The following is a 27,181-nucleotide window of genomic DNA, read 5'->3' as shown; positions in this document are numbered from 1 at the left end:
ACTATCACTATCCCTGCAAGCTGTTGAAATTAGTCATTTCAAACCACATGACAAGAAAACTTGCCAAGGGAATTAACTGAAAATAGAGCCTCGTGTGAAACACAAGAAGAATATCAAGCAAGAAGTTATGGTTTTACAGGGTAAAGGGATTAGTTATTCCTTAAAAGTATATTCCTCCATGGTCAGTATTCTTTGGTAAGTGTAGACAATATTTTGTGGTTACAATAAATCTTTGATAGGTCTAGGACTGCACCTACAGAAAACTAAATATAAAACATATCAAGTATTTCAGTCCTGTCTGGTCAATAGTACTGACAGCTGAGATGCCACTGTCAAAACAGTGCATCACAATGGGAGTGTTTAATGGTTTGTGTTCATCCCCCTCTACTGGAGAGGAGGGTGTGCATTGTACATCAGGCCTGTCTGCAAGAGTTGATTGTAAGGTCCATGTTTGTTGATAAAAAAAATTAAATCAGAAATTATTCAGCAACACATAGCCTACATCATTTTTTTATTTATTTACACTTTTTCCAACAAGGAGTGTAATCATTTAAGAGAGTACATGAACTCTGAATTTACTTTACGACGGACACTTGTGAAAGCCTTTTTAATATAAAATATGTTAAAAAAAACATTCATATAAATTATACATATGTTTTGAGAAAAATATTGCCAGTGTCATGAAAAGAATAGCAAACATTGTAGGGGAAAAAAGTAGTATTAAAACTATGAAATATTCAATACTGACAGATTTAAGGTTTGGCTGATGATAAAATCAGTTTTGCTCATACTGCACTGTGAGCAACATTGATATCAAAACTTCACAAAATCTAACGAATCAAACTAACATCACACATTACATAAAGCTCAGCAGAGGAATGCGATGAGATGAAAAAATACATATTTAACACATATAAATTACAAATACAAACACTTTAATGATTCAAACACTGTCCCTTAGAGTTACATATCTCAGCAATAAGACAGCTGATGCCACTCTCTTCAAGTCTTATTGGATAAATCTAGTTCTTTGGCCTGTCTCTATTTAAATGATTAATATGGACCGCATCCAAGGGCCCCGTTTACACCTGGTATTAAAATGTGTTTTCGTCGATCTGATCACAAGTGGACAACGCTAAATGAGAAGAATCCTCAAATGTGCTGTGCTGGCCTGCAGCTGGAGTGGGACTTCCTGTCTTGAGCCCATTTGTTCAGTATCTGTGCAGCTCTCCTCAGTGTATGTTCCTGCATGATGCTACGAGTAAATGGTGATGACCTCCCTGCCGCCACCTCGGACCAGCAGCACCCGCTCCAATCCCTCTGTGAGCACCTCCAGGAACTCCATGTCTGAACTCAAGAGTGAAGGAAAAGTGTGGAGCAACTGCTCTGCTGTATATGAAGATGACATTTACAGAATAACTCTCAGTCTGAAAGAAAATTAGAGACTATGTTATCATGATTCTCTCCATTACCCTTCAGCTACATAACAGCCCCTTTAAGTAGATGTGCCACTGTCTGCATTTCAGCTGATGAAAGGATACAGTTCTCATCCCCGCCCTGGTTTTTGGGTGGTCCTGGCATGTTCAGCAGCACCAGTTGGGCTCCCTGGGATTTGTTAACTACAACCTCATTCAGTTTCACTGCAGTGTGCATTCTTCTCACATTAGTCTGATCCCTGTGAAAAATTCAGTCATTCACATTTAGCATCAAGACTTCACACTTCACACAAATATGAGAAATCATATATAAATTGTACATTATATATGAAAAGACCAATAACAACTCAAAATGCAAATAAATATAAGAAAGAAAGAAAGAAAATATTGGTATATGTCATTTAAATATTTTTACAAGCACTATCATTCAAAAGTTTAGGGTCAGTAAGATTTTCTTATGAAGAAATAAGAAGTCTCTTATGTTCACCAAACCAACATTTATTTGATCAACAATACAGTGAAAACCGTAATATTGTGAAATATTATTACAATTTAAAATAACTGTTTTCTATTTTAATATATTTTAACATTTTATTGATTCCTGTGATGGCAAAGCGGTCCACTTCAGTGTCACACGATCCTTCAGAAATAAATCTGCACTGCAAAAAATGCTTTTCTTAGCTTTCCAGTCCAAATATCAAAAAATTCTTAAATCAAGATGCATTTACTAGATAAGTAAAATTAGATAAGATATCATGTCTTGTTTTCCGGGGGAATTAATCAAAATTAAGTGAGTTTTTGCAAAATGAGCAAAATTATCTGTCCATGGGGTAAGAAAAATAATCTTAATTCAAACAGAAACAAGATTATTTTTCTTAGCCCATGGACAGATAATTTTGCTTGTTTTAAGCAAAAACTCACTTAATTTTTATTTATTTCCCCAGAAAACAAGACAAAATATCTTATGGCATTTTACTACTTTGGTACATGCATCTTGATTTAAGAATTATTTTGATATTTGGACTGGAAACAAGACAAAAATACTAAGTAAGAAAAGCATTTTTTTTGCAGTGTAATATGCCGATTTGCTGCTCAAGAAACATTTCTTATTATTATCAATAGTTGTGCTGCTTAATATTTGTTAAGTGATTTTATTCTTCAGGATTCTTTGATTAATCGAAAGTTAAAAAGAACAGCAACAATGTTTTTGCAACATTATAAAAGTGTTGTTACTTTTTATCAATTCAATTCATCCTTGCTGAATAAAAGTATTAATATCTTAAACATAGTACTATTAATCCTACTGACCCCAAAGTTTTGAGTTTTAGTGTATGTTTGTAGTTAGTAGAGTATGTCTGAAGAATTCATTGGTAAAGTTACTTTAGCAGAGATTCATACTTGTTTGTTAATGATATCAGTGAGTATATTTTGTTGTATTTCCTTAAAAATGGTTTGAAATATGATGGGGATCCAATGCTAGGAATTATTGATAACCTCATTGATAGAGATGTGAAGAAGTATTAGACTTCAGAATTCTCAAAGGCCAATTTTTGCAAAGGAATATATTAAACAACCATCTTCTCCTAAATGAGTCAAATGTAAAATAAATGTACAATCCATCTACATGTTAATATTAAACATGAATTAATAACAATGGCAAAAAAACAAACAAGCATAAAAATGGGTTATTCTTATCATTAATAAAATGAAATGGAATTAGCACTAAAAATAATTAAAACCACAATGATAGCTGACAATCTGTAGATGTTATCTCTAGTAAGCACAAAGTTATTGTTGACACACATGCAGACAGAAACATCTCTGTCACAATTCTTCATGCTGACACATGCCGTGACTATGACTCACACTGACTTAAGCAGGCCACACACAGAGACACACACCAACTCATGCTGCATAGTGTGACACACATGCAACACATCCTGTTTACATCTACTACAGTAACACAGACCACACAATTAATGCAGGCCCTTTAAGTACATCAATCACTTGCATAAGAGTCAAAGTAACTTACAGATTCTCCCACTCTCTGGAAGGACAAAACAAAATATCTTGGTGTGAAAAAAACTAAACCATTTAATTATGAAACATGATAAAACCGTTCAGATAAACTGCAAAAATGGACTTGATCTATGAACTCACGGTTTCATATTGAAGATGTCCCGCACAGTCATGTTGGCCTCCCGAAGGCGGTTGCGCTCACTAATCAGCTTCTCTTTGGTCCAGGTCATATGGACCCGGTCGGACGTGGGCGTGGGCTTGTCGTTCTGAACTGCATGTGACTTAGTGTTCCTGTCATGAATCAGCTGAGGCTGAAAGAGCAAGACACACACCGCTTACAACAATAAACTGCATTAACATTAGGTGAAAATGCTGCTGGAAAGCAGGTTTGACGGGACCTAGATACACAAACTTTGTTAAAAGACTGTGCTGAAAAGATCAGCTTGGGCCAGTGTGAATTTCCATGGTGGTCCAGGCTAGTTTATGCTGGTTGCAGATCAAGGTGGTTGAAAGTAAGTAAGTTTTGCTCAATAAGCAATCAGTATTTAAAACCAGTGGCTGATCTTTTCAGCAGGGGAATGAGTGTTGCAGGAAGGTTGCGATACCCACAAACACAAGTTATGGATTAGTAACCAGACTAAGAGTCACTGACAGTCAAGACCAAACACTCTACAGTACATGATATACAATTAAATAAATGTATACACAACTAATCAAAAGTTTTGGGGTCAGTATGATTTATTTGAAAGAAGGATGCATTTAACTGATCAGAAATGACATTTAAAAGTCTTTCAAATAAATGCTGTTCTTTTGAACTTGCTATTAATCAAAGAATAAAAAAAAGTTCACAGTTTCCACAAAAATATTAAGCAGCACAACTGTAATTACAAGAAATGTTTCTTCAGCAGTAAATCGGCATATTTGAAGACTAGAGTACTGGCTGCAGATAATTCAGCTTTGCTATCACAGGGATAAATCACATTTTAAAATATGTTCAAATAGAAAACAGTTATTTTAAATTGTAATTATATTTTAAAATATTACTGTTTTACTGTATTTTTGATCAAATAAATGTAGCTCTTGTGAGCATAAGAGACTTCTTTCAAAAACTTGATAAAAATCTATCCGACCCCAAACCTTTGAATGGTAGTGTAGTTCGATTAAATAATCTTATAACAAAGCAGTATAATTAGTGGAGCTGCATGTTTTCACTCAAAATTCAGAAGACGACAGACTCTCTTAACTCATGCTCTATAATGGCATGCAGACATGCTGTAGACAAATAAAATATTGACATTTTCAGGGCCACAGTCATTTTCATTGCCCTGCTTTGCTTATTGCTAAATAATAAGGAATTTTCAAACATATGATGTGAAAACCATAGTAGAATTATAGTTGCAAAAGGCAGCTCTTGATGAAAGCTGTGGCTCTGTCATGTCTTACAATGTAAATGGTTTACCACTTTTCAACTGGGGCTGGTGCCAGAGCCATTGCCCAATCTGGAACAGAGCTGCGCTTTTACACACAAAAAAACCCTGATGTACAAATCCTAGTCTCTCGAACAAGAGAACCTGTGATGTCAGTGGGCAGAAATTCCACAGCTCCCAAATCGGTGGAATCACAAGTAAAGTACCAACCATAGTCAAGCACCGGCTCCAGCTCAGGCACCAGCCCCAGTAGAAAAGAGGTGGTTTGGATGGACCAGTTCAGCAGAGTTATACAGGATGGTTATCTAATGGTAGTAGCCTTGACAGAGAGTGAAAATAGGTGATCAGTAAGAGGTAAACCCCCGAGCTATACCTCATCCAGATTTACAGTTGGCACATGTAACTTATTCTTGTGAGATGTTTTCTGGCCGCAGGGCTTCCTCCTGATGGAATTCCGGGATTCATCTGAGATGCTTTGAATCTGGCAGTCGCCACAGAGCAAACAATCCAAAATTGTTAAGTAGGAGGAAGAGGCTTTATGTAAAACAGTGCTCTAACTTACTCTAATGCAAGTAATGCCTTAAAACTGCATCTAAAACTTATGATTCTGTGTGAAGTGTATTGACTGCAACCATACTGATTTATGCCCCGCATAGTCCCATAATAACCTGACAACAATGCCAAAAGAACAGACTGCTAAAGAAATATTACCTCTCTCTCCCGCTCCGTCTTAGAAAGCTGCATCTGCTTCAGCATCTGAGAGCGCTGTTCCATCACAAGGGTCTTCTCATAGGTGAAGGCCGAGATATCGCCTGCATGCTACAGAGATAATGACATAGTGGCAAGTGAAGTCATCCCCATTCCAGTATCTTGAAAACATTCCATCATTATAATATAATATAATATAATATAATATAATATAATATAATATAATATAATATAATATAATATAATATAATATAATATAATATAATATAATATAATATAATAATTAAAACTTTATTAAAACATGATAATGGGTCAAAATTGTATCCCACCATTTCCACAACTTCCACCTTCGCTTCAAGACGCAGGTGGTACAAGAACGTCTGCAGGTCTTTCTTCATCTGGATGCTGTTGTCATCCATCTGAGCCACTGTGAAGATCCTCATCTTACACTTTCTCCAAACCTACATGATTTCAGGGCAGGGAAAAGCACTGTGTGAAATCTCTAGTTGAATAAAAGAGCAGCGCTGCTGTATCAGACATTCTGTCGCCTTCTACCTTGTGCTGGCGGAGCAGGAACGGAAGAAGCATGAGCAGACCACCATCATGGACAATCCACCAGACATCAATGGTACCCTCAGCTAACCGGTCCTGGTTTGTGGGAAATGTATCAATGTTTTTCGCCACTAACAGGGCCTGGTGGGCAGCTGTTGTCTCTCTGATGGTTTCTTTGGGGGGGGGGGGGGGGGGGGGGAATTAAATAATTTTTACTATTTTGTCAAACTGATTGATATTTCATGCAATGTTTTCACACCATTGTGAACAACATAATATTTCACAAACTGATCTGGAATTATTTGAATTACTCCTCTTTAACCAGCTTTTTTTTCTCTCTGTACTTTAAGACCTAAAGCCTTCAACAGTTCACTCATAATAAAGCTCAGCTACCGTCTCAACTCTTATAATCATCATCAATAATCCCTGACCTCATTGCCTTAATCTGATTATCTGACTTTCTAGCAGCTTAGTATCAGAAAATGTCAAGTGCACACCAATGAAGTTCTTCCAGGAGAGGGAGCTCTCTGACTGTCTCCAGTTGGCGGGCCAGGCCACCAGCACAGCATTGTGTTTCATGCCACCCAGGCCTGCGGACTGGATCAGGTGAGAGAAACCATCCCGCTGGTTAGAGGACACCACCACATGACAGAAACCCTTAGTTTTCTCTTTTGCCATGGCTGCTTTGATATTCTGTGAAGTACAAAAACATGGATATATGTTAATAAAACTCAATGTATAATACAAAATGTGAATTCAATAAAATGTACTGACTACCAAAAATGGGAGCTGACTGAGAGTATATGCTGTCAGAAAGGCATAATATGCATAAGCATATGTCTAGTTTAATTACTACTAATCTCCAGAACTTTGTTTAACATAAAGACAACATTGACTACAGGTAGATTAAAAATGACTTAAAGGTCAGGATTCTAAAGGGGAATTTATTTTTCTGACTGTCACGCAATGTCACCATAAGCCATAAACTTATTACAAGGACTTTTACTCTTGTGCAATCTGCAGTGGGTTAGGTTAGGCGAAGTGTCTTGCTCAAGGGCACAATGGTCATGACTTGCTTCTTGCAGAGTTTGAGACAGCAACCTTCTGGTAACCAGCACTGAGTATTAAAATGTTCCATAAACTGTGTTAATCTTTGATGTGATAGTAAATTGGTGAATTTTTTTTCCAACATATAATATTGTCAGCATTTTTTAATGGACAAATGTAGTTATCTAGGAAAGCCCTGACATGCAAGGTGACTTTTTTTCTGCCCTGTGAAAAAAAATCCCAAATGATTATTATTATTTGTCTTATGGTTGGAAGGTGACAAAAACTATGCAGAAAATTAGAAGCATTTAAGAATTATTTTATTTTCCCCCATTTGCTGACAATAGTGGTACAGAAATTACACACTTAATTGGATGACAGAATCATCTCTGTATTTGACAATCATCTCTGAATTTGACAACTATCAAGTTGTCAAATGCAGAGGTTTGGCTTTAAGCTTATGCCTTCACCTGTTCAGAGAGCTTAGCATCTGCCCCACGAGCCATGTAGGTGCCCTCCAGCACTGAGCAGACGATAGTCAGGCCTTTCCCAGCCTTCAGCTGTGAGGTAAAGGAAAGCAGACGTGGATGCTTTACCCCCAAGTCAGAGTCCAACTTTAGGAGCACCAGCAGCTGAGGTCTGGAATATGAGTTAAATGATATTTGCCTTAGATTTTTTCAAGTTTGTGGATGTTTATATAGCACTGAAGATGTGCTGGGAATGCTTGCCTCCAGTTCTTTGTGTGAGGTGGCGCCTCCTCCAGTTTTATTAAGGCATAACGAGCCGCGTTAAGGGATAATCCTCGAATCCCATCTCCCCATTCCTTCTCTGCCCTGAGGGGTGTTGGGGAAATGACATAGTCATCAATCATCTCTTGAGTTAATTTAGAACATTTAACCTAAAAAAAAAACAGTGAGTCTGATGGACACTTGCTTACCCTCTGTATTCAATGTACTTGTAGATGCATCCAGCAATCAGTATGACAAACAAAGCATAGGACCAAGACGAGACAAACATGAGGGAGAGACTCAGGCTCATCCCAAGGAAAGAGAGGGACCTGCAGACATCCAATGGTGCATTTAATGGTAGTTAATACAAGCAAACATTAACTCTGACTGCTCCAGTATACCTCAATTCACATGTAGATGGAACTAATAACCATTACACTACACCTATTTGGTTAATGAAAAACCCATGTCCACGTAACAGCATGACGTTGTTAGCATGTAGGAAAACAGAATGTGCACTTCTAACAAAGCTGTTCATTGTTCCTTTGGAAATCATTAAGTGTGACTTGCCAGTGGTAGAACTTGAATCTTGGCCTCCAATTTGGGGTGCGTAGAAGTGTTTGGACAGCACAGGCCAGGTTTACAAAGAGGTAACACATCAAGAAAAACCTATAAAGTAGACATTGAAACCAATGTTATTATAGTTAGATAAAACTAAAACCATAAAAAACTTGAATAAAATAAATATTAGCTAAAATAAAATGTAATTAAAAACATGTATTTTATTTCAGCTAGTTGCCAAGGAAATATTTCTTATTTTCATTTCGTATAACTGGATGTACAAAACAACCAAAACTAAAATAAAAATTCATGAAAACTATAAATACATTAAAAGAATAACATGGTGGACAAAAATTTTAATGAAAATGTTCCTCGATACTAAAACACAAAATTCACAAACTGAGTAGCAAAACTGCATGTAATGGCCACATTTAGAGTGCAGGCACAATTACTGTACAGAATTTCACTGACACACATTTTTATAATTATTCATAAAAATGATAAATATTTATAAAATATATTAAATTATACATTTTTAAATAAAAATCACTTAAAAGTAAAGGTGAGTCATCAAACATAATTTTGACACAAATCTCTATTTGCCTAAAAGCTAAAATGATATTTGCGTAATGGCTAAACGCTAAGGATTTTTTTCTTCTGGCCTGGTCGGGCCAGTGGTTACAATTTTTACTTGACCTGCCAAAAATGTACTAGCCCTACCACAAAAAAAGTTATATAAAGTAATAATCAAATTACGACCAACAGCACAAATAATTACAATAGAACGAAGATACAAATGAAATAAACAGTGCTTTTCAGGTTTTTCAGGTAGGTCTAACAATAGTTTTAAGGTAGAGCAATTGAATAATCAAATGTAAAATAACACTGCAGTCTTCACTGAATAAATTAAATATAGATTAATCCTGTTATATACTGTAATATACTGTTACACATGCGTTTTACTTCTCAACTGTTTATGTTCACTTAAGATATAACCGACAATGTTACGAGGATACTCGCCAATACGGCCATCATTGACATATTTTTGTGTGAATATGACCATTCAAGTGCGCAAAGACATAAAAGAGAACTCAATTCAGTATTCACGTGCTGAGAGGCGGCTTTCTGGGCAAGAGCTTCGGATGTGTGTTGTGCACAAAACTTCTCACACAGCGAGTACCGAACTGAGTTCTCTTTCGTGTCCTTCTTGCGTTTGGATATTTAAATTGGCTTACAAGACTTAAAAACACATGCAAATGATAAACTTTTGTGACGATGCAGCACTGGCCCGATCGGGACAGATGACGGAACTGTCTTTTACGCTGGCCCCGGGCCATCGGGCAGTCCTTATCGAGCCCTACACATAACTATAGCCTTTTTTTTTGACATTTTTATTTTCCAGCCAAAATCTGTACAAATTAAAAATAATCATAATTATAATAACTCACACACACACACACACACACTGATTCCACCTATAATATAATATTCCACCCTAGTTATATCACAAGTAAAAGGTGAAAGCAAGGGGAACACACTCACATTGACAGGATAGGAGCAACATCATCTAGGGAAGCGATGAGGATCCCAATCTCACAGATGGCTGCAGTTAGGAGTAAGGCCCAGGTTGGCTCACCATTAGCTTTACTATGACCAAACACCTGCAAAGTTGTAAGTTATGTAAGTTACATCACAGGATTATAGTCAAGAAGACTATTCTCTCAACTGTGTTGCACACTTTCTCTTCTTTCTTTGTATAATTTTTTTGTGAGCAAGAACATTTCAAACAAACACCTGTGCCTCAAGACACATAAAGGTGCATTAAACTAATACAGCATCACAAAAGGAAAGCCAGGGCATGTTGTTACCTGTAAGAATGGCATAATACCATCTCGAGCTATAGCCTGAAGGATCCTGGGAGCACCAGTGAGGCTCTGTAGGCCCGCCCCACAACATGAGAAAAATGAGCCAATCACAATCACCCATGAAGAAGGCCAAGCTAGTGTTGAAACAACTAGAGTGTTCTTAACTGAGTCTCCATACCTATTACAAAAGCAAGCATGCAAAAACATGAAAAAACAAGAAGAATGTATTACATGCGAAAACTGTGACTGCAGGTCTTATCTGAATGGATTTATAAAGCATTTTTGTAACCCACTGTTATTACATATTATTATTATCATTACCAAATAGCACTTACTTGTCCCGCAACGCCACACCTTCAATACATGCTCCAAATAACACTACACAGGAAATGTCTGTTTAGCATAATTAAGGGGTTAATCTTGTTAAATAGTAAATTATAAAATTGTTTATAGAATGGACCATTTAAAATGTTTTCCCTAGAGGCTTTATTTTTTTGCAGCAAAAAGATACAGATTAAGGAGGTGGTTACAATAGCCAGAATGGTGCCAGTGGGAATGGACCTCTGAGGGTCTCTAAGATCTCCAGACCTGTTCGATCCAGCCATGATTCCTGTGAAAATCAGAGAAAAACATATGATATGTTTCATAATACTTTTAAAACACCTTTTCCACAATCACAAATGGTGAAGCCATTAATTTAACTAAATTTTTTTCAGTAGGGTTTTTAAGCCACATAGTTTTTATACCACATAGTATTTTAAGTAGCGAAGCTATTTGACTTATTTTAGGTAGCCAGTTAGTGTTGACAGATTCTATAACGTCACATTTATTCCTTATTTCAGCAATTCCTGCCAGAGATGCCCAACTAATGAATCACTTCCTTTCAAAGGATCAGCCAAGGAATCTTGAAATAAGTTTGCAATTCAGTCTGAATCTTTATAGATCACTCATATACTGAATCATTTGGAATGGTTTCTAACTCTGTGAAAAGTTCTAATTTTGAAACAAATAGAGTGCTAGATGAACTGGATATTAACCCACAATCCTTTGAAACCAAAACTACAGATGCATCCTATCGTTTGTAAGCGGTGAAGATCTTTGTTATGTTTAACACCTGCATACACTTTGAGGACAACTCCGAGCTGCAGGTAAATGTGATTTGCAGCCAATAGAGTATAAAAACACTAAAAATCCCAAAAAGCACAAGTACAAAGCTGTGTTCCCTTTCAAATGGGAACTCGCACTGCCTCCTAAGGCGCTACTGGGGAATGCCTCAGAATGACTGGTGTCTCGTTCCCCTTCTCAGGGAACCAAGGTTACATTTGTAACCAGAGACGTTTTGAGACATGAAGATTACACATTTAAGAGTTTTCTACCTATACAAAAACATGTATTAGATCAAAAATAACCCCAAAATTAAAGTTCATCATTCAAACACATATTACTTTCTTTTTTCCATGTGTAGCAAAATAATTTTGAGTCACATAGGCCCTCTGGTCACTTTCCCATGCTCCATGTGACCGTATAATTTGTTGAACTCATGAACCAAACCAACTGAACTGATTTATGGAAGATCTGTGGTCACCACTATTATGGGGCTTTTTGTCATTTTGTAAATTGAAAATCATAGTCCACACGCATCGTCATTATAGTGAAAATGGCCAGTATTACAAAAATTGGCCTTTCTACAGAAGAAAGTCATAAAGGCTTGGAATGACGTGGTAAAGGTGAGTAAATAAAATACATTTACGTTTTCTATTTCTTTTTTTGTTGTTGTAAACTATACCTGTAACTGAGGGGAAGTAGATTCCAACCAGAAGGGTAAAGAAGGTGGTGATGTCATTGAGGACATAAGGCATTGAAATGTTCTTGTCCATATTGTTATCTGAAGCCTCTGATCTCTGTCTCTCCACTATCGCCATGTGTTGTCCATAGTGTCCCCACATGTTCTCTAGGAAGGAGAAACAGCAATACTTAGCAAATAACACTTGATTACCACTGAATTACCTGACTGAAGTCTTATGTTTGAGAAAATGCATCATATGATAAAACAAATCAGCTGACTTTGCTTAATTTTGTTATCATTAAATGGGGTGGTGTATAACTACTTGTTTGAGTAAAATAATTAGTGTATAGTTTGCTGTGTATTTGTATTTGAGAATTCACCTGATATGACCCCGCTGAGCAAGCCAGGAACAGCCGGAATCTCTGTCAAATTGTTAAGGGTGAAGTACTCATCACAGGTTTCATTTCCTAAGTCACCTTTGCAAAAAAGTTTCCACAGTTCGGTTGGGCGGGTTTCGTTGTTGATTACCTCCGTCTTTAGACACTTGTCAAAAGCCAAATTTTTCAAGGCGCGGTTGCCTAGTAGACAGATTCTGTTGATGCACAAGAGAGCATGGGCTAATTAATTGTGTAAATGCTCCATAACATCTCATATAGGCTATCTTAAAATTTTAAACACTTTTATCATATTTCAATCAAATACTAAGGCATAGGCATTTCTAGTTTTTATGTAGTTTTTTTGGGTTAGGTTTTTGTTGTAACGTCACACCAGGTAGCCCCACCCTCAATGACGATCGTGTATACCAACATCAAACATGGACGTCGAGAGAATGAATGTGGAAGTTTCGAATAGGATATGATTTGACAAATTTCTCAAGTTCCTCAAGCCTCAGGGACGTCACGAGAATACGAGGTATGTGTTCTTAGTTTTGTTTTTACACTCTTAAACAGCACCACTGAGGCTCCTGTGCGAGAGAGCGCGCACCAACGGCGAGAACTGCTCTGATTGGCTGTTTTGTGATTGATTGCGTTGCGTCGCTCTCAGTGGAGATGGACAAATTGCTTGTACACTTATCGCGTCACTTTTGGTTAGGACACAACATAACAATTTAGCTTTCCACTGCGCAGCTTTTATTTCTTTATTTTCGATGTAAATATACACTAGACAAACGTATACGTCTAAAACGCCTCTGGAGACTGTTCATCTTTACCATTTAGCTGTGCTGCCTCTCGGGGTTTTAAAAAGAACGTGTTCCTTGTGTAAACAACACCAAAGACTGAAATCCTACAATCAACAACTAATGTGCCCTTCAAGTGGGAGTCGGAAATATTGAAATTGCGCGTTCCAAGAAGATAATGACCAAGCAAAGTCGAATTAACGAGCAGGAAACTTAGAATTCTTAGACTGTGTAAACCCAGCCTGATCAGCCGGCTATTTGATTTCGCCCTGCAGCTCAGCCTCAGGCTGGTAACCTGTAAATGTATCTCTGCTGCTTCCTTTACATATTTGCAGGAACCAATCACAAACTGACTTATCCACCTGGCGCGCTACTGGCGGGTTTAAGCCAATCAAATTCCAGAGCCGTTACGGCTCTGTCCAATTCCTTTTAACCTCTTGACGATGCTCAGTGGCTTCTTTTTAGCAAATGAATTGCTCCAGTGGGTGTAAATACCACAAACTTTCATGTTTTTTTTTGTGCATAACCTGCAAAAATCGCTCGATTCCTGATCAACACGTTTGTTTACACATTTCCTGCCTGGAGATTTTGCGTAGCTCTGCAAAGTATGTCAACCAGTAGTTGGCCTGATTGGTTGAAGAACTATCCAATTGCGTACAGAGTCATTTGAACTATGCCCATTGATCACGCCTCTTGTGCAGTAGACAATGAGCAGACTCCCCAGACCAATGCTCCATCTTAAAATATTGAGCTTGGTCTGGTGATAGCCAGACTACAGAATTCTATGATGCACGATTTGCCAAGTTGGGACGTTCATATGGGTTTGCCGATTTGAGACCGGGCGGAAACACTAATCTATATTGATAATATCATATGTAATCTCTTTATATTTAGAGAGTGTGTGCAAAGCAAGTCTGTAGCAAATGGTCTTCTTTCACCGTTTGCTTATTGTGATAACATAAATGATAGAAATGTATATTTTTCATCGTTTTGATTTTAGATGTAGTTATTTGGGTTTATTGTTCAACATAAAGAAAAAAAGTTTCTATTTCTATGTAGTTTTGTTTCTATTTCTATGTAATATTTCTGGCTTAAATGTGAGACATAATTTGTACTTGAAGACAACATAACGTTTTCCACCATTGTGTTTAAATGTCCATGTAAAAAAATCACTGCATTACTCACTGAAAATTGGGAGGCTTGATTGCGCTTTGGATGACGCCTGCGTAAATTGCCATAATTGACAGCACCACACAGGACAGGAAGATCAAGGCCAGTTTGTTGACATATTTCACTCCAACAAACACTACCAGGGTCATGATAGCTAAACAGCATGTGCCATAAATACGCATGTTATTTTGCATCCCATGTGGCTCCTTTGTTTCAAACACATTGGCAGTGGGCATGATGTATGTCTGTAGCAGGGTATAAAAGGAAAAAGAGAAAAGTTTTTAAGTTAATCTGATTTTTGAGTTTATGTGACTAGGGCAATGAAAGGGTAAGTTGATCAAATCTGCTGACTCGAGTTAGCTCAGTGCTGACACAAACTCTTCTGCAGTGCCAAATGAGCACTGTATTTGCTCACAAGAAATTGTTAGTATTGGTGCATAAGTTTTGACTCACCAAAAAAATTTCCATGGTTCCTAATATGTACATAGAACCTGCAAATGTGGTGCCCAGGTAGAAACACAGACCCACTGCTCCTCCAAACTCTGGACCTAATGCTCTGGAGATCATGTAGTATGAGCCACCAGCTAAAGTGGGAAGAGAATCAAGTTGACTTGAAACAAATATGGAGCAAATAAAAATAATATATACAAGAGTGACATAACAGATTGAAATCATACCAGGCACTACACCATTAGTCGCAATGGCACTCATTGAAATTGCAGTCAGCATGGTCTATGGATGTAGAAAAAGACTGATGTAAAACAAAACTTATATATGCTTGCTTGCAGGGTAATTATACTTTTTAGTTTATTTTTTATTTTCTATTTTACTCACAATTTGGTTTAATTGTTGTTAGGTTTCACTATCATCGTCAGTTTTAATTGTTTCAGGGCTTTCTAGTTTCAGTTTTTGTTTTAGTATTTTATGGCTAATGTAGTACATTTTTCAGCAGGGTCTACTGTTATTGCTATCCTATGTAACTTTTCACTCTAGTGGTTAAAAAGAAGAACATTGTTAGATTATTACATTATTATAGTTTTATCAAAAATTATTTAGGTAAAGACATGATTAAAGATGGTTAGCCATATCAATCTAGATCTGTATTTGAGTCATGCTGAAACTATTGCCACAATGTTTGAAGCACATAGTTCTGTAGAATATGTGTGTTCTATAGAATCAAGATTTGTCTTCACTTGAAGAGGAAGTGTTGACATACTTTGGGCTATGTCACGTTTTTCCTTTTGTGTGTGAGACAAAATGGCATTAAAGCAATGATTGAAGAAATGCCTTCATGACAAATAAACACAATAGAACAAAGAGACAAATAAAAGAGTGCTTAAAGTTTTTCAGATAGATCTAGCCTATATTCAAGTAAAAATCCTACAGTTTTATTAGGCTGCTGTCAGTTTAAGACCAACAGCACAGATCGAATTTTTCACATCAGTTTTCTTTCCCAACTGTTTACGTTCACTTATGACATAACCAACTGTTTTAATTTGAAAACTTGCCAATATGGGCATTTTGACACATAAGTGTGTGTGTATTTGACTGTTAAAGCGCAATAAGCCAGGGAAATCAGATTGTAGGTTGTCTGAGAGGCAGCTTTCTGTGCACACGCTTCGGGTGTGAGTACCGAATTCAGTTCTCTTGCGCAGTTTATTTGCGCTTTTAATAAATTAAGCATGTCCCGCTCATTTACTTTCTCATTCATTTCTTTTTAAATCTAACGTGCCAGTAACTTTAAGCAGTCCTGCGCTGGGTAGATAGATTTACATACAGCCATCAATTAACACTTGTCGCCAGGTTGTATAGCCCTACTCCTCCACGCCTCCCCTGACATGCCATTGTCTCGCGCCCCCCTGTGGAGGTCCACCCCACACTTTGAACTTTGAAAACCCCTGATCTAGGTAAACCATGTTAGTGAGTCCAAAAAAGATCTTTTAAATTGTCAATGGGAAAAACTCACACAAGAACAGCACATAAAGATGACAGCAAGGGCCTCCATGATTCCCGCGGTACCCACTATCCACGTGAGCCGCAGGAACAGAATCACACCCAGAATGTTCTGCATGCAGGGCAGGAACACTCCTATAAATGTGCCCATCTGAGGGCCCTTCAAACAGATTGACACACAAAGCAAAAAAAAATTAAGCCATGTAGGCAAACTGAAATTCCAGCAAAATGTCTGTTGAAGCTGAATTCAATGTGTGTTTGAGTCTCCTATAATCATCTCAGTGTGAGTCTGGTTGGAGACTCACCTTCACGGTGACTCTCTGAATCCCATCCTCACTCTCAGCCTCCTCATGCTCGATGACCCCCTGGGTTATGTTGGTGTAGTTGGCAAGTTTGTTGAGGAGGGATGACACCATTGGAGTGCTGTCCATCTCTTCCTGTGAGTAAAGACATGGAGGAGCTAAATAGTTTAATACATACAGCAGTGTGTTGTAACTTAGTGACAAAATGAAGACTTCAGATGCAAAAGCCTCTAAGTGCCATCTGATGTTTATGTTGAGTTATTTCACTTTAATGGCAATGAAAATGACCTATTAATTGTCATTAAAGTGAAATTACTGAACCTAAATATACGAGCTTGATAAAAATGCTCATTTTAGAAGAACATTTCAGATGGCACTTAGAGGCTTTTGCATCTTAAGTCTTCAAATATAAATTAATCTCATAAGTTGAAGCATTTAATTTGAATATAAAGTGCTCCAACAGTGATAGAGGTGTATGGGTTTCAAGCAATTTGTTACCTCATAAAGAGCCATATTCTTGCCGTAGATGCTGTCATCATGATCTGTACTGATTAAGGAGCTGGTTTCCCTGGGGGTATCCTCACCTGGCAAATGACAGGAAACATATATTTTAGTTTTGAGAGAGGTTGATTTTCAGCGTAAAGGCTATACTATAACACTAGCATAATCGCTGAAGAGATTTTAAAACATTAGGCAGAATGCACTCGCTGAAAACTGGCGATCAGATATGAGGATAACACTACCAGACTTTCAAGTTGTTCTAAAAAACACCAAACTCACGTAAACACATTCCTCACTTCTAGATGCATAACAGATGAAAACAATAAGTGTTCTAAAATAACAAAATATCAGACATGTTTCTGAAGCTTAAAAAACCCAACTCTGTGCCCATCATAGAACTATGTGATTTTCTCTGAAATCTGTCAACTCCAACTGCCCAAAAACTTTCTCTGACTTTCAGCAACTAAATTCGACTCACTCATTTAGACTGCAAATCTGAGCAAAAATCTGGGCAAAATACATGAAATGTAGACCTTCAAGTACAAAAAAATAAAACCGAAAGTGTTAACTGTATTTGACAAGACATGTTTATTCTTGTCTTGGAAAAAAACATTACAAAACCAGCATATTTTCACATATCTCCTTATCTGTTTTTAGTCAAGAAATACAACTAAAACCTTTAATTTACTAGATGCAGTTGATATGTTTAACAACTGTATGATCACACATAACTCTTTTAATATATTTTAATTTGTTTATATCTAAACCTAAACCCTCACAGCAGCAAATCTGTGAGCTGTACACGTCTACCGCACATGTGAATACCTCTGCCTGAAGGTAAGAAACATAATGTGGCAACAAAACAAAACAAATTCCAAATGCTCAACAAAACACTAATGCAAAGTTGATTTAAAATTTTAAGCTTATTCGTGCCATTTTAGTGATCTTTTGATGATCCATATCAATGAGATTTAAACTCACCTATCGTGTCTGCGTTCGACTCTGATTCACCATCCATGCTGAGAGGGAGACAAAGTCGTGAATGTGTCTGATGGACTAGTGAGAACCTTTTTACCTAGTCTCTAGTTTGATTAAAACAGGAGACACTATGCCTCAGCAAAATCCCGTACAGTCTCCTCTGATGCAAAGCTGTCTTTTGAACAGCACTACCGCAGCTGATCTCATTTGAATTTCGACGCACTGCTAGACTGACGTTGGACCGTCTGAGTGGGATCTGTGTTCCAGCAGTTGTCCAAGTCTTGTACTTCTCGTATCGGATTGTCTCACACTCTCTCTCTTCTTTGCTCATTTTTTGGCTCTAGTACATGCTGTTAGACATCAGCCTCTGGGTCATTATACGAAAACGTGCCATTTCCCACTTTTAATGTTTGATTTTCAAAGTACTGTTTTGAAAATCTTTAAGCCCCTTTTTGGATGAAGTAGATCCTTACCTCTTAGGAAAATGTGCCGTGCCATCTCAGGCTATCTTATTTTTTTATTTTTTTTCATATAACCAACGCAAATGTGTGTGTTTGGTCAATCCTGTTACCGACATATTAATTACGTTTTGAAAAGGTTTTAAATACATATATAGAACAATCTTATATACTGTGAAAGATAAACCCCCCCTTGTTACATTAATAGTGTTTGTGAATTGAGAATATTGAAAGTTTTATTTTTTTTAGCGGATGAATACGTTCATTTCCAAATGACACTCTCCCAGCATCTTCTGTTTTAAGAAAAATTTATGGAAACAAAAATAAAACACCTCAATTCAATTTTGAGTGGATTATTAGCCTCTCTTACTAAACATTTACAATTAGTTGATTACATTTTTATTTTCATTTTTTAAATGATATTAGAATATTATACAAGTAACAGGGTTGAGACATCAGTAACAGGGTTGACAACAGTTACCGTATTGGTTATACTGTTTGTTTGAGTTACAGTTATGGGTGTAATGGGAGTCTTAATTGGACATTCATAAACCTTTAATTCAACATGACTAATCAGCATATTTTGGAGACAGCTCTATTGAGATATTTTAGCATAAAAATTATGAAAAATTATGATGATTCTGCAGATGTAAATGTAAACCAATTGTTTTATTAAAACATTAACATTACATTGCAATTAAATGACCAATTGAACATGTTTGGCCATAACAGAATAAGCAAAAAACACTAATGATCACTTACTAAAGGCCACTATAAAAAAGTATAAAAAACTCTCTCCTTCTTTGACCTTTCCCACTTACAAAGCATGTAGAAGTCTGTAATTGATATCATAGGTACACTTCAACTGTGAGAGACAGAATCTAAAACAAAAATCCAGAAAAAATAATTAATTAGCGTTTTATTGCATGACATAAGTATTTGATCACCTACCAACCAGTAAGAATTCCGGCTCTCACAGACCTGTTAGTTTTTCTTTAAGAAGCCCTCCTGTTCTCCTCTCATTAGTCATTACCTGTATTAACTGCACCTGTTTGAACTCGTTACCTGTATAAAAGACACCTGTCCACACACTCAATCAAACAGACTCCAACCTCTCCACAATGGCCAAGACCAGAGAGCTGTGTAAGGACATCAGGGATAAAATTGTAGACCTGCACAAGGCTGGGATGGGCTACAGGACAATAGGCAAGCAGCTTGGTGAGAAGGCAACAACTGTTGGCGCAATTATTAGAAAATGGAAGAAGTTCAAGATGACGGTCAATCTCCCTCGGTCTGGGGCACCATGCAAGATCTCACCTCGTGGGGCATCAATGATCATGAGGAAGGTGAGGGATCAGCCCAGAACTACACGGCAGGACCTGGTCAATGACCTGAAGAGAGCTGGGACCACAGTCTCAAAGAAACACATTAGTAACACACTACGCCGTCATGGATTAAAATCCTGCAGCGCACGCAAGGTCCCCCTGCTCAAGCCAGCGCATGTCCAGGCCCGTCTGAAGTTTGCCAATGACCATCTGGATGATCCAGAGGAGGAATGGGAGAAGGTCATGTGGTCTGATGAGACAAAAATAGAGCTTTTTGGTCTAAGAAGAAGTTTGTTGAAGTCTGTTTGGAGGAAGAAGAAGGATGAGTACAACCCCAAGATCACCATCCCAACCGTGAAGCATGGAGGTGGAAACATCATTCTTTGGGGATGCTTTTCTGCAAAGGGGACAGGACGACTGGACCATATTGAGGGGAGGATGGATGGGGCCATGTATCGCGAGATGTCTATCGCGAGACCTCAGTAAGAGCATTGAAGATGGGTCGTGGCTGGGTCTTTCAGCATGACAACGACCCGAAACACACAGCCAGGGCAACTAAGGAGTGGCTCCGTAAGAAGCATCTCAAGGTCCTGGAGTGGCCTAGCCAGTCTCCAGACCTGAACCCAATAGAAGATCTTAGGAGGGAGCTGAAAGTCCGTATTGCCCAGCGACAGCCCCGAAACCTGAAGGATCTGGAGAAGGTCTGTATGGAGGAGTGGGCCAAAATCCCTGCTGCAGTGTGTGCAAACCTGGTCAAGAACTACAGGAAACGTATGATCTCTGTAATTGCAAAGGTTTCTGTACCAAATATTAAGTTCTGCTTTTCTGATGTATCAAATACTTATGTCATGCAATAAAATGCAAATTAATTACTTAAAAAATCATACAATGTTATTTTCTGGATTTTTGTTTTAGATTCCGTCACTCACAGTTGAAGAGTACCTATGATAAAAATGACAGACTTCTACATGCTTTGTAAGTGGGAAAACCTGCAAAATCGGCAGTGTATCAAATACTTGTTCTCCCCACTGTATATTATGTAAATATTATTAGTAAGAAAAGTACGTCTGTGAAAATTCTCAGTCACTCAGGTCATAGTTATCCAAGAAGGGTTGGCTCAGGGGTGACAACCCCACAGAGGTTAAATACCTGGCACTCCCCATCAGTCATTTAGAACTGAAGAAACCCCTTGGATGAGAGGCAAAGCAAAGTCCAGTTGCCCTTGATTTAACCCTTCTTGGGTATACAACATGGGTAAGACACACAAAAGCATACTTTCGTCAACCCTGTTACCCTGGAATGATAACAGGGTTGACGGTAACAGGGTTGATGAAAAATGGTATTGGCGGCCATTACTAGCCATGAGGTATAGGTAATGACACCACATTATGTGCCTTATTGAGAGGCTTAAATGTTGTAATATATGTACATTTTTAAATATGTACAAATAACTTTTTAACGTATGCTTTTCTGGTAACAGGGCTGATACAATGAGCGTGTCCCTGTCTTTCAGACATTACATAAACTCAAAGAAAATTCATTAAAAGAAGATAACACTTACTTGTCTTCTACCATCAACATCATGAAAGGCAGATGATGTCACTTCCTGGAACTGATGCAACTTTTGGAACAGTCTATTATCTTTAAAGAGGTGTTTTCATAAAAAGTAACAGGGTTGACGAGAACCTAGGGACCCGACTAAATTGTGTTTTTTTTCTAAATTTGACACATGTTAAGAATAAAATCCATTCATGACTAATGAACTGACACTTAAGGCTTTATACAAGTATATGTTTTTTTATGATATTTTGACTTTTTTGTCCTCGATAGCAAGTAGAAGTAGAAAAATCATACTGAGGGACAGGCCATTTTCAACATTTCTGCAAGATGCGTTGCACAAAAATGTGATTAAAATCCTTTAAAAACAAAAGAAACAGAAATTAATTTATTCTTATATTATGAGACATATTATGGAAACTAAATTATAAAATATTTTATTTGTTTTATGGTTTATTAAGATTTACAGAGCTTTTTTTTTTCTGAGGGACACAAAATGGCACGTTTTCGTATAATGACCCCTCTCCCTGCCCTCCAGTTTGTTTAGTCCTTTCTGAGGTTTAATAGCAGGCTGACTGGTGGCACTGATAACTATAAGCTTAACTTGCGTTAAAAGATTACTCTTTATTTAATGCGATATTCGATATGCGATACGATAATGCTTAAAGTGAGTAAAATAAACTTAAATTATCTTTAAAATATATTTAAAATTATATAACCTACATACTTGTTTCATTTTTTTTTTTTTTTTGCAGCAGTGTTTTACTGTAGCATAAGTAGTGTTATTTTAACATCAGTGTAAACCACGGGTTTTAGGGTTTCTGTAGGCCTTCATTAGATTTATTTAACAACAGAAACTGAATAATCAAATGTAAAAATAAAACAGTGCTTAGTTTTCACTGTATTAAATACTGATTCTTTATAAAAGCTACAAAAGTTATTCAGCCAAGAGCAGTGAGTGATTTTCTCTTTCTTTTATCCATGACCCCAGTTATTCCAAGCTGTTGCGATATGCATATCGCGATATACATTTGCGATATTTCGATATATTGTGCATCCCTACTAGATATCATTTGTGTTATTCCAGAAACATTTGTGGAATGAGAGGAAGAGTCTCAAGTGTCTCAACATTTAAATATTTGATTGATGAACATTTAAAGATTTCTATTTAATTAAAAACAAGCTGTATAAAATATTTATATTTAGTAGTTTATAAGAAAGCAGATTTAACAAAAGTCAACTGTGAAATATCTACAGTATTTAATTTCAGTATTCTATTTTCACATCTTTTTCCACAGTGAGAACAGAACAATAACAGCGAAGGTTCATCAAAGGTTTTCAAGGCTTATATCCTTTTCCTGTGAATTCCTTCCGTGTGGCTTGTAAATTGTGTTTATAATCCTCTGCGCAGCTAGCTTTGTATATGAATGATGAAATCCCAAAGGGACTAATTTGTGATGTTTTGGAAAAGCTCATATATTTATCAAGACATGAATTGAAACGTATAACAGATTCAGCCAAATCCAGTTTTGAAAACAATGCAGGGTATAGGCTGCACTACAGTTCAAAAGTTTGGGGTCGGTAAGATTTTGAAATGTTTCTTAACAAGGCTGCATGTATTTTGATCAATACAGTGAAAACCGTAATATTGTGAAATATTGTTATAATTTAAAATAACTGTTTTCTATTTTTTTTATTTATTATAAATGTATTTTATTCCTGCAATAGCAAAGCTGAATTTTCAGCATAATTATTCCAGTCTTCAGTGTCGCACAAACCTTCAGAAATAATTCTGATATGCTGATTTCATGTTTAAGAAACATTTATTATTAGGCTATTATCAATGTTGATAGTTGTGCTGCTTAATTTTGTGGAAATCTTGATATACTTTCAGGATTCTTTGATGAATAGAAAGTTCAAAACAGCATTTATTTGAAATATGCATTTTTGTAACATGATGAATGTCTTTACTGTCACTTTTGATCAATTTAATGAATCCTTGCTGAATTAAAGTTTCAATTTCTTTAAAAATAATCTTACTGACCCCATCCTATCTTTAACCCTGCAAAGTCTGAAATATGAAATAATAGTCAGAAATCTATTTTTTTTAATGGAACAGTTTATTGAACTTTAAGAAGGAATACACACAAAAAAGTTTGCATATAGGTTTTATGTTTTGTATCACATTTGATACATTAGCTTTAGCTTTTATGGTTCATGTCGTATACAGTGAGAATATGCTCACACTCGAGGAGGACAAAAACAATAGTTTTATTCAGAGGCCCAAACTAAGCAAAAATGTGCAATTTGGTGCTGATGTCATTTTTATTGCCAAAGGTGAAATGAAATTCTGAAATGAAATTCTGATTGCTTGTAATGTAAGTTGTAATGTAAGTATCAGTTGGGACTATTTTTGGAATACAATGCAATACAATGATAATTTTTGCAATACAGTGATGATTGAGAAATGTACAAATAAACATTCCTCAAAAGCCTTATGTGTCATATTTTTGATACATACATTTTAACATGATGATTCTAAAAAATATTGAATGGACAGTCAAATAAACCTTGCTTCAAAAGTTGCTTCAGTCCAGTATGGCTGGTATAAAGAAGCACATGATGTGGGAAATACTATAACAACTGTCTTTAATATCACACTTAGGAAATGACAGGGGAATCAACTAACACAACCACTTAACTCACAGACGACACATGCAGGACAAAGAACTAAGGAGAATTCAGGGCTTATACAAACTGGGTAATCAAAAACAGAACCGGTGCGGGGAACTAATTAACCACCTAGGAGACTAACTAGTGAACTAATGAGCGAGAACATCGGCAAACAGAACCAGAAGCTGAACAGAAACAGAACATACACACTACAATGACCTGAAGGTGAACATTTTTACTATTGTGTTGAAAGGCCTTTTACATGTTAAAAACATATGAACTTTCATATGAACATATGAACTAATGACCGAGAACATCGGCAAACAGAAACAGAAACTGAACATACACGCTACAATGACCTGAAGGTGAACATTTTTACTATTGTGTTAAAAGGCCTTTTACATGTTAAAAACATACACTTTCAATCAGAGGGTAGAAAGCATGTAGAAGATTGTGTACAACAGGTTTTTCAGCAATGTTATGTCCATGTTGATGATATATAGGCCTTAGAAATTCATGTACTGCACCAGAAGAAAAGGTTCTATATAGAACCATAAAGGGTTCTGTCAGGCGCCTCATATACAGAACCTTTAATAATGAGATTATTTGATGGATTTAGTTTTAATAAATGTTTTATTTTGATTCAATTTTATGAATTAAACAGCTTGTAAACATACTATATCACTAGAGGAAATTAAACATGAGAGTATTATGTGGTCATTTAAGACATTTGCTCCTTATACAGAGCCTTTTTGGCATAAAGGGTTCTTTATCATTGAGTCTAGAACCCCGTTGAATCTTTTTTTCTAAGATATGATGGAAGTAAAATATTTGATACAAAAATTATACAGTAGGCTTTATAGGGTTAACGAGGGTATTTATCAACTGATAACGCAGTCTCGCCTTCACAGCCACGAGAAGTATTTTCGCCAAGCTCCGTTTCATTTAAAAAAGGGAACGGCGCAATTAAACTTATTTTTGTCATGGAATGTTTTAAATAGGCCAATTTATAGGAAGAGGACAAATTCCATAATGATGAGCCACAAGCTCTGCTACACGCCTATGTACACACATAAAAGAAAACATCTGGATTATGCAATTCTTATGTGAATGTAAATGTAAACTATAAACTTTAAGATGATTACGCCTGTTCCAATTGTGTGCCAAAAACAGAATATAAAGGATCATTGACCAATCGGCTGTTGGCACCAGACCAAAACTTTTTATGTAAATAATGATACAACACCGCAACAATTAGAAACTGGAAGCGACTTAAAATACCTTATGAATAAACTGACTCTCATTTAGCTCTGATTTAAATTCTGTCATCATTTGCACCCTCATCAAACCCGTCTCACTTTCTTCTGTGGAACTTAAAATATAATTTTCACAATGTCTCAAGGTTATTTTTATTTTATTTTTTGTCCATACAATCAAAGTCAGTGCTCACCAAAACGGTTAGGTTACCAATATTCTTAAAATATCTTTTTTTTTGTGCTCCAACATGAGGATCGACACGAGTGTGAATAAATTATGACAGAACTTTCTCTCTCTTTAACTTTGAATGTAATCCACAAAAGAAAGAAGTTCAGAATATCCAGAATAGAAGAATACTCTATAGTAGTACAACGTGGCTTCAAGGTCTCTTTTGTTATGCACAAAAAAGTGTTGGAACAGTGTGTTGCAATTTATCTGAAGATAAACACTGAAAAGACGTCATAGTGTAAGAGAGAAACAGGAAAGTGGAAAAAGGGCAACAGGAAACTGCCACTTGTTTACACTCCATGAGGATATGATTTCACAAACACATGTCAGTAAACAAGACTCTCATTTGCTTTTGAGGATGCACTTACAAATACACTTGTGTTTAAAAAACCAAGCCTTTAACAGGAAGCCTTTAAAAGTTCTGTTTGCACATGTCTAGGCAGGATTTTTTTTCCCCCCAGAAAGCTCTCACCTGAGTAGGGTTCTGCTACCATATCTGGCTCCTCCTTGTCCTCTTCTTTCAGTATCTCTCCATCATAGTCTGCATCTGATAATGGGGTGTCCTCCACCGGCACCACTGTAAAGTTGGTGGGCATTTTCCCCTCACACCATGTGCTCTGTGTTTTGTTTTTTGAGTCTTTTTCTCTCTGTCTCACCCCAAGTCTCCTTGGCTCGGCAGAGTTCGAAGTTCTCTGACTTCTTCACAACTGTTGTTCAGACGCGTCAGCCCATGTGATCTCTTTCCACCAAATAAGGAGCATTACACAACTCCTCCCTCTGGGCGACGGGCTGTTCTGTCCTGCCACATAGCTCTGAGCTGGTGCTTCCTGTTTTGTGTTAACTGCCCTTCTCATTGTACCCGTGAAGGCTGGGAGGGAGGTGATTGTTTGTCGTGTCAGAGTCATCTGAGACTGCACAAAGTGATGGGAACAAAAGGCTTAACACAATGTGGCATTCCTCAACCCCAGCCCAATTCCCTGCCCCACCCCCTCCTGACGTTCCTAGCCTCAAAGGAAACGTGCAACAATCACTCCATTCAAGAACCATTAGGACTGGAGAGGAGTTAAAGGGATAGTTCACCCAAAAATGAAAATTCTGTCAGTAATTATTCACCCTCATGTTGTTCCAACGCCGTAAGGCTTTCGTTCATCTTCAGAACACAAATTAAGATATTTTTTATGAAATCTGAGAGCTGGCTCAGTCCTAGGCTTCTATGGGATCGAAACTTGCCGGCCCAGAAAAGTTATTAAAGACCTCGCTAAAATAGTCCAAGTGACTTCAGTGGCTCAACCACTAGTTTATTAAGTGACGAGAATACTTTTTGCACGCAAAAAACAACAAAAATAACGACTTTATTCAACTATTAATTTTCGTCTATGTGGGCCTGAATGAATTCACGTAGTGTAACAGCGCAGCACTTCTGCGTTGTACGTCAGAACGTAGGCTCACTATTGGCCGACGCTGGTCATGTGT

The 27,181-nt window shown here is 37.0% G+C and overlaps 1 protein-coding gene across 2 annotated transcripts; it reads right to left on the bottom strand.

Moving 5' to 3' along the window:
• Positions 1 to 495: 495 nt before the first annotated feature.
• slc12a7a (solute carrier family 12 member 7a) lies at positions 496 to 26,625 on the bottom strand. Of its 2 annotated transcripts, XM_084411478.1 has the most exons (26): positions 26,181 to 26,625; positions 17,230 to 17,315; positions 16,735 to 16,866; positions 16,443 to 16,589; positions 15,154 to 15,208; positions 14,930 to 15,060; positions 14,492 to 14,721; positions 12,510 to 12,721; positions 12,130 to 12,294; positions 10,855 to 10,953; positions 10,679 to 10,736; positions 10,347 to 10,521; positions 10,021 to 10,139; positions 8,488 to 8,586; positions 8,127 to 8,246; positions 7,918 to 8,022; positions 7,660 to 7,828; positions 6,640 to 6,835; positions 6,146 to 6,315; positions 5,920 to 6,051; positions 5,594 to 5,701; positions 5,256 to 5,363; positions 3,597 to 3,766; positions 3,469 to 3,483; positions 1,542 to 1,675; positions 496 to 1,347 (listed from the first exon to the last, which is right to left on the bottom strand). In XM_084411478.1, exons 1-26 carry the CDS (start codon positions 26,302 to 26,304, stop codon positions 1,256 to 1,258), a joined length of 3,351 nt encoding a protein of 1,116 aa, XP_084267604.1. In that variant the 5' UTR covers positions 26,305 to 26,625; the 3' UTR covers positions 496 to 1,255. The 2 variants fall into 2 exon arrangements, with proteins under 2 accessions (XP_084267604.1, XP_084267605.1); XM_084411479.1 differs by lacking the exon at positions 5,256 to 5,363.
• Positions 26,626 to 27,181: the final 556 nt, after the last annotated feature.

This window comes from Rutilus rutilus (assembly GCF_951802725.1).
Source record: "Rutilus rutilus genome assembly, chromosome: 6".
Lineage (NCBI taxonomy): Eukaryota > Metazoa > Chordata > Actinopteri > Cypriniformes > Leuciscidae > Rutilus > Rutilus rutilus.
Note: the sequence above shows the minus strand (reverse complement) of the source record. Positions and strands in the feature narration are given on the sequence as shown.

Bases quoted from the DNA above. Each gene is read 5' to 3' on its own strand.
- slc12a7a (XM_084411478.1), bottom strand. From the start codon at position 26,304: ATGCCCACCAACTTTACAGTGGTGCCGGTGGAGGACACCCCATTATCA. The intron at 16,590-16,734 runs GTGAGTCTCCAA...ATCTGTTTGAAG, and splicing joins TTCAGAGAGTCACCGTGAAG to GGCCCTCAGATGGGCACATT. The intron at 5,364-5,593 runs GTAATATTTCTT...GGCGACTGCCAG, and splicing joins AGACGGAGCGGGAGAGAGAG to ATTCAAAGCATCTCAGATGA.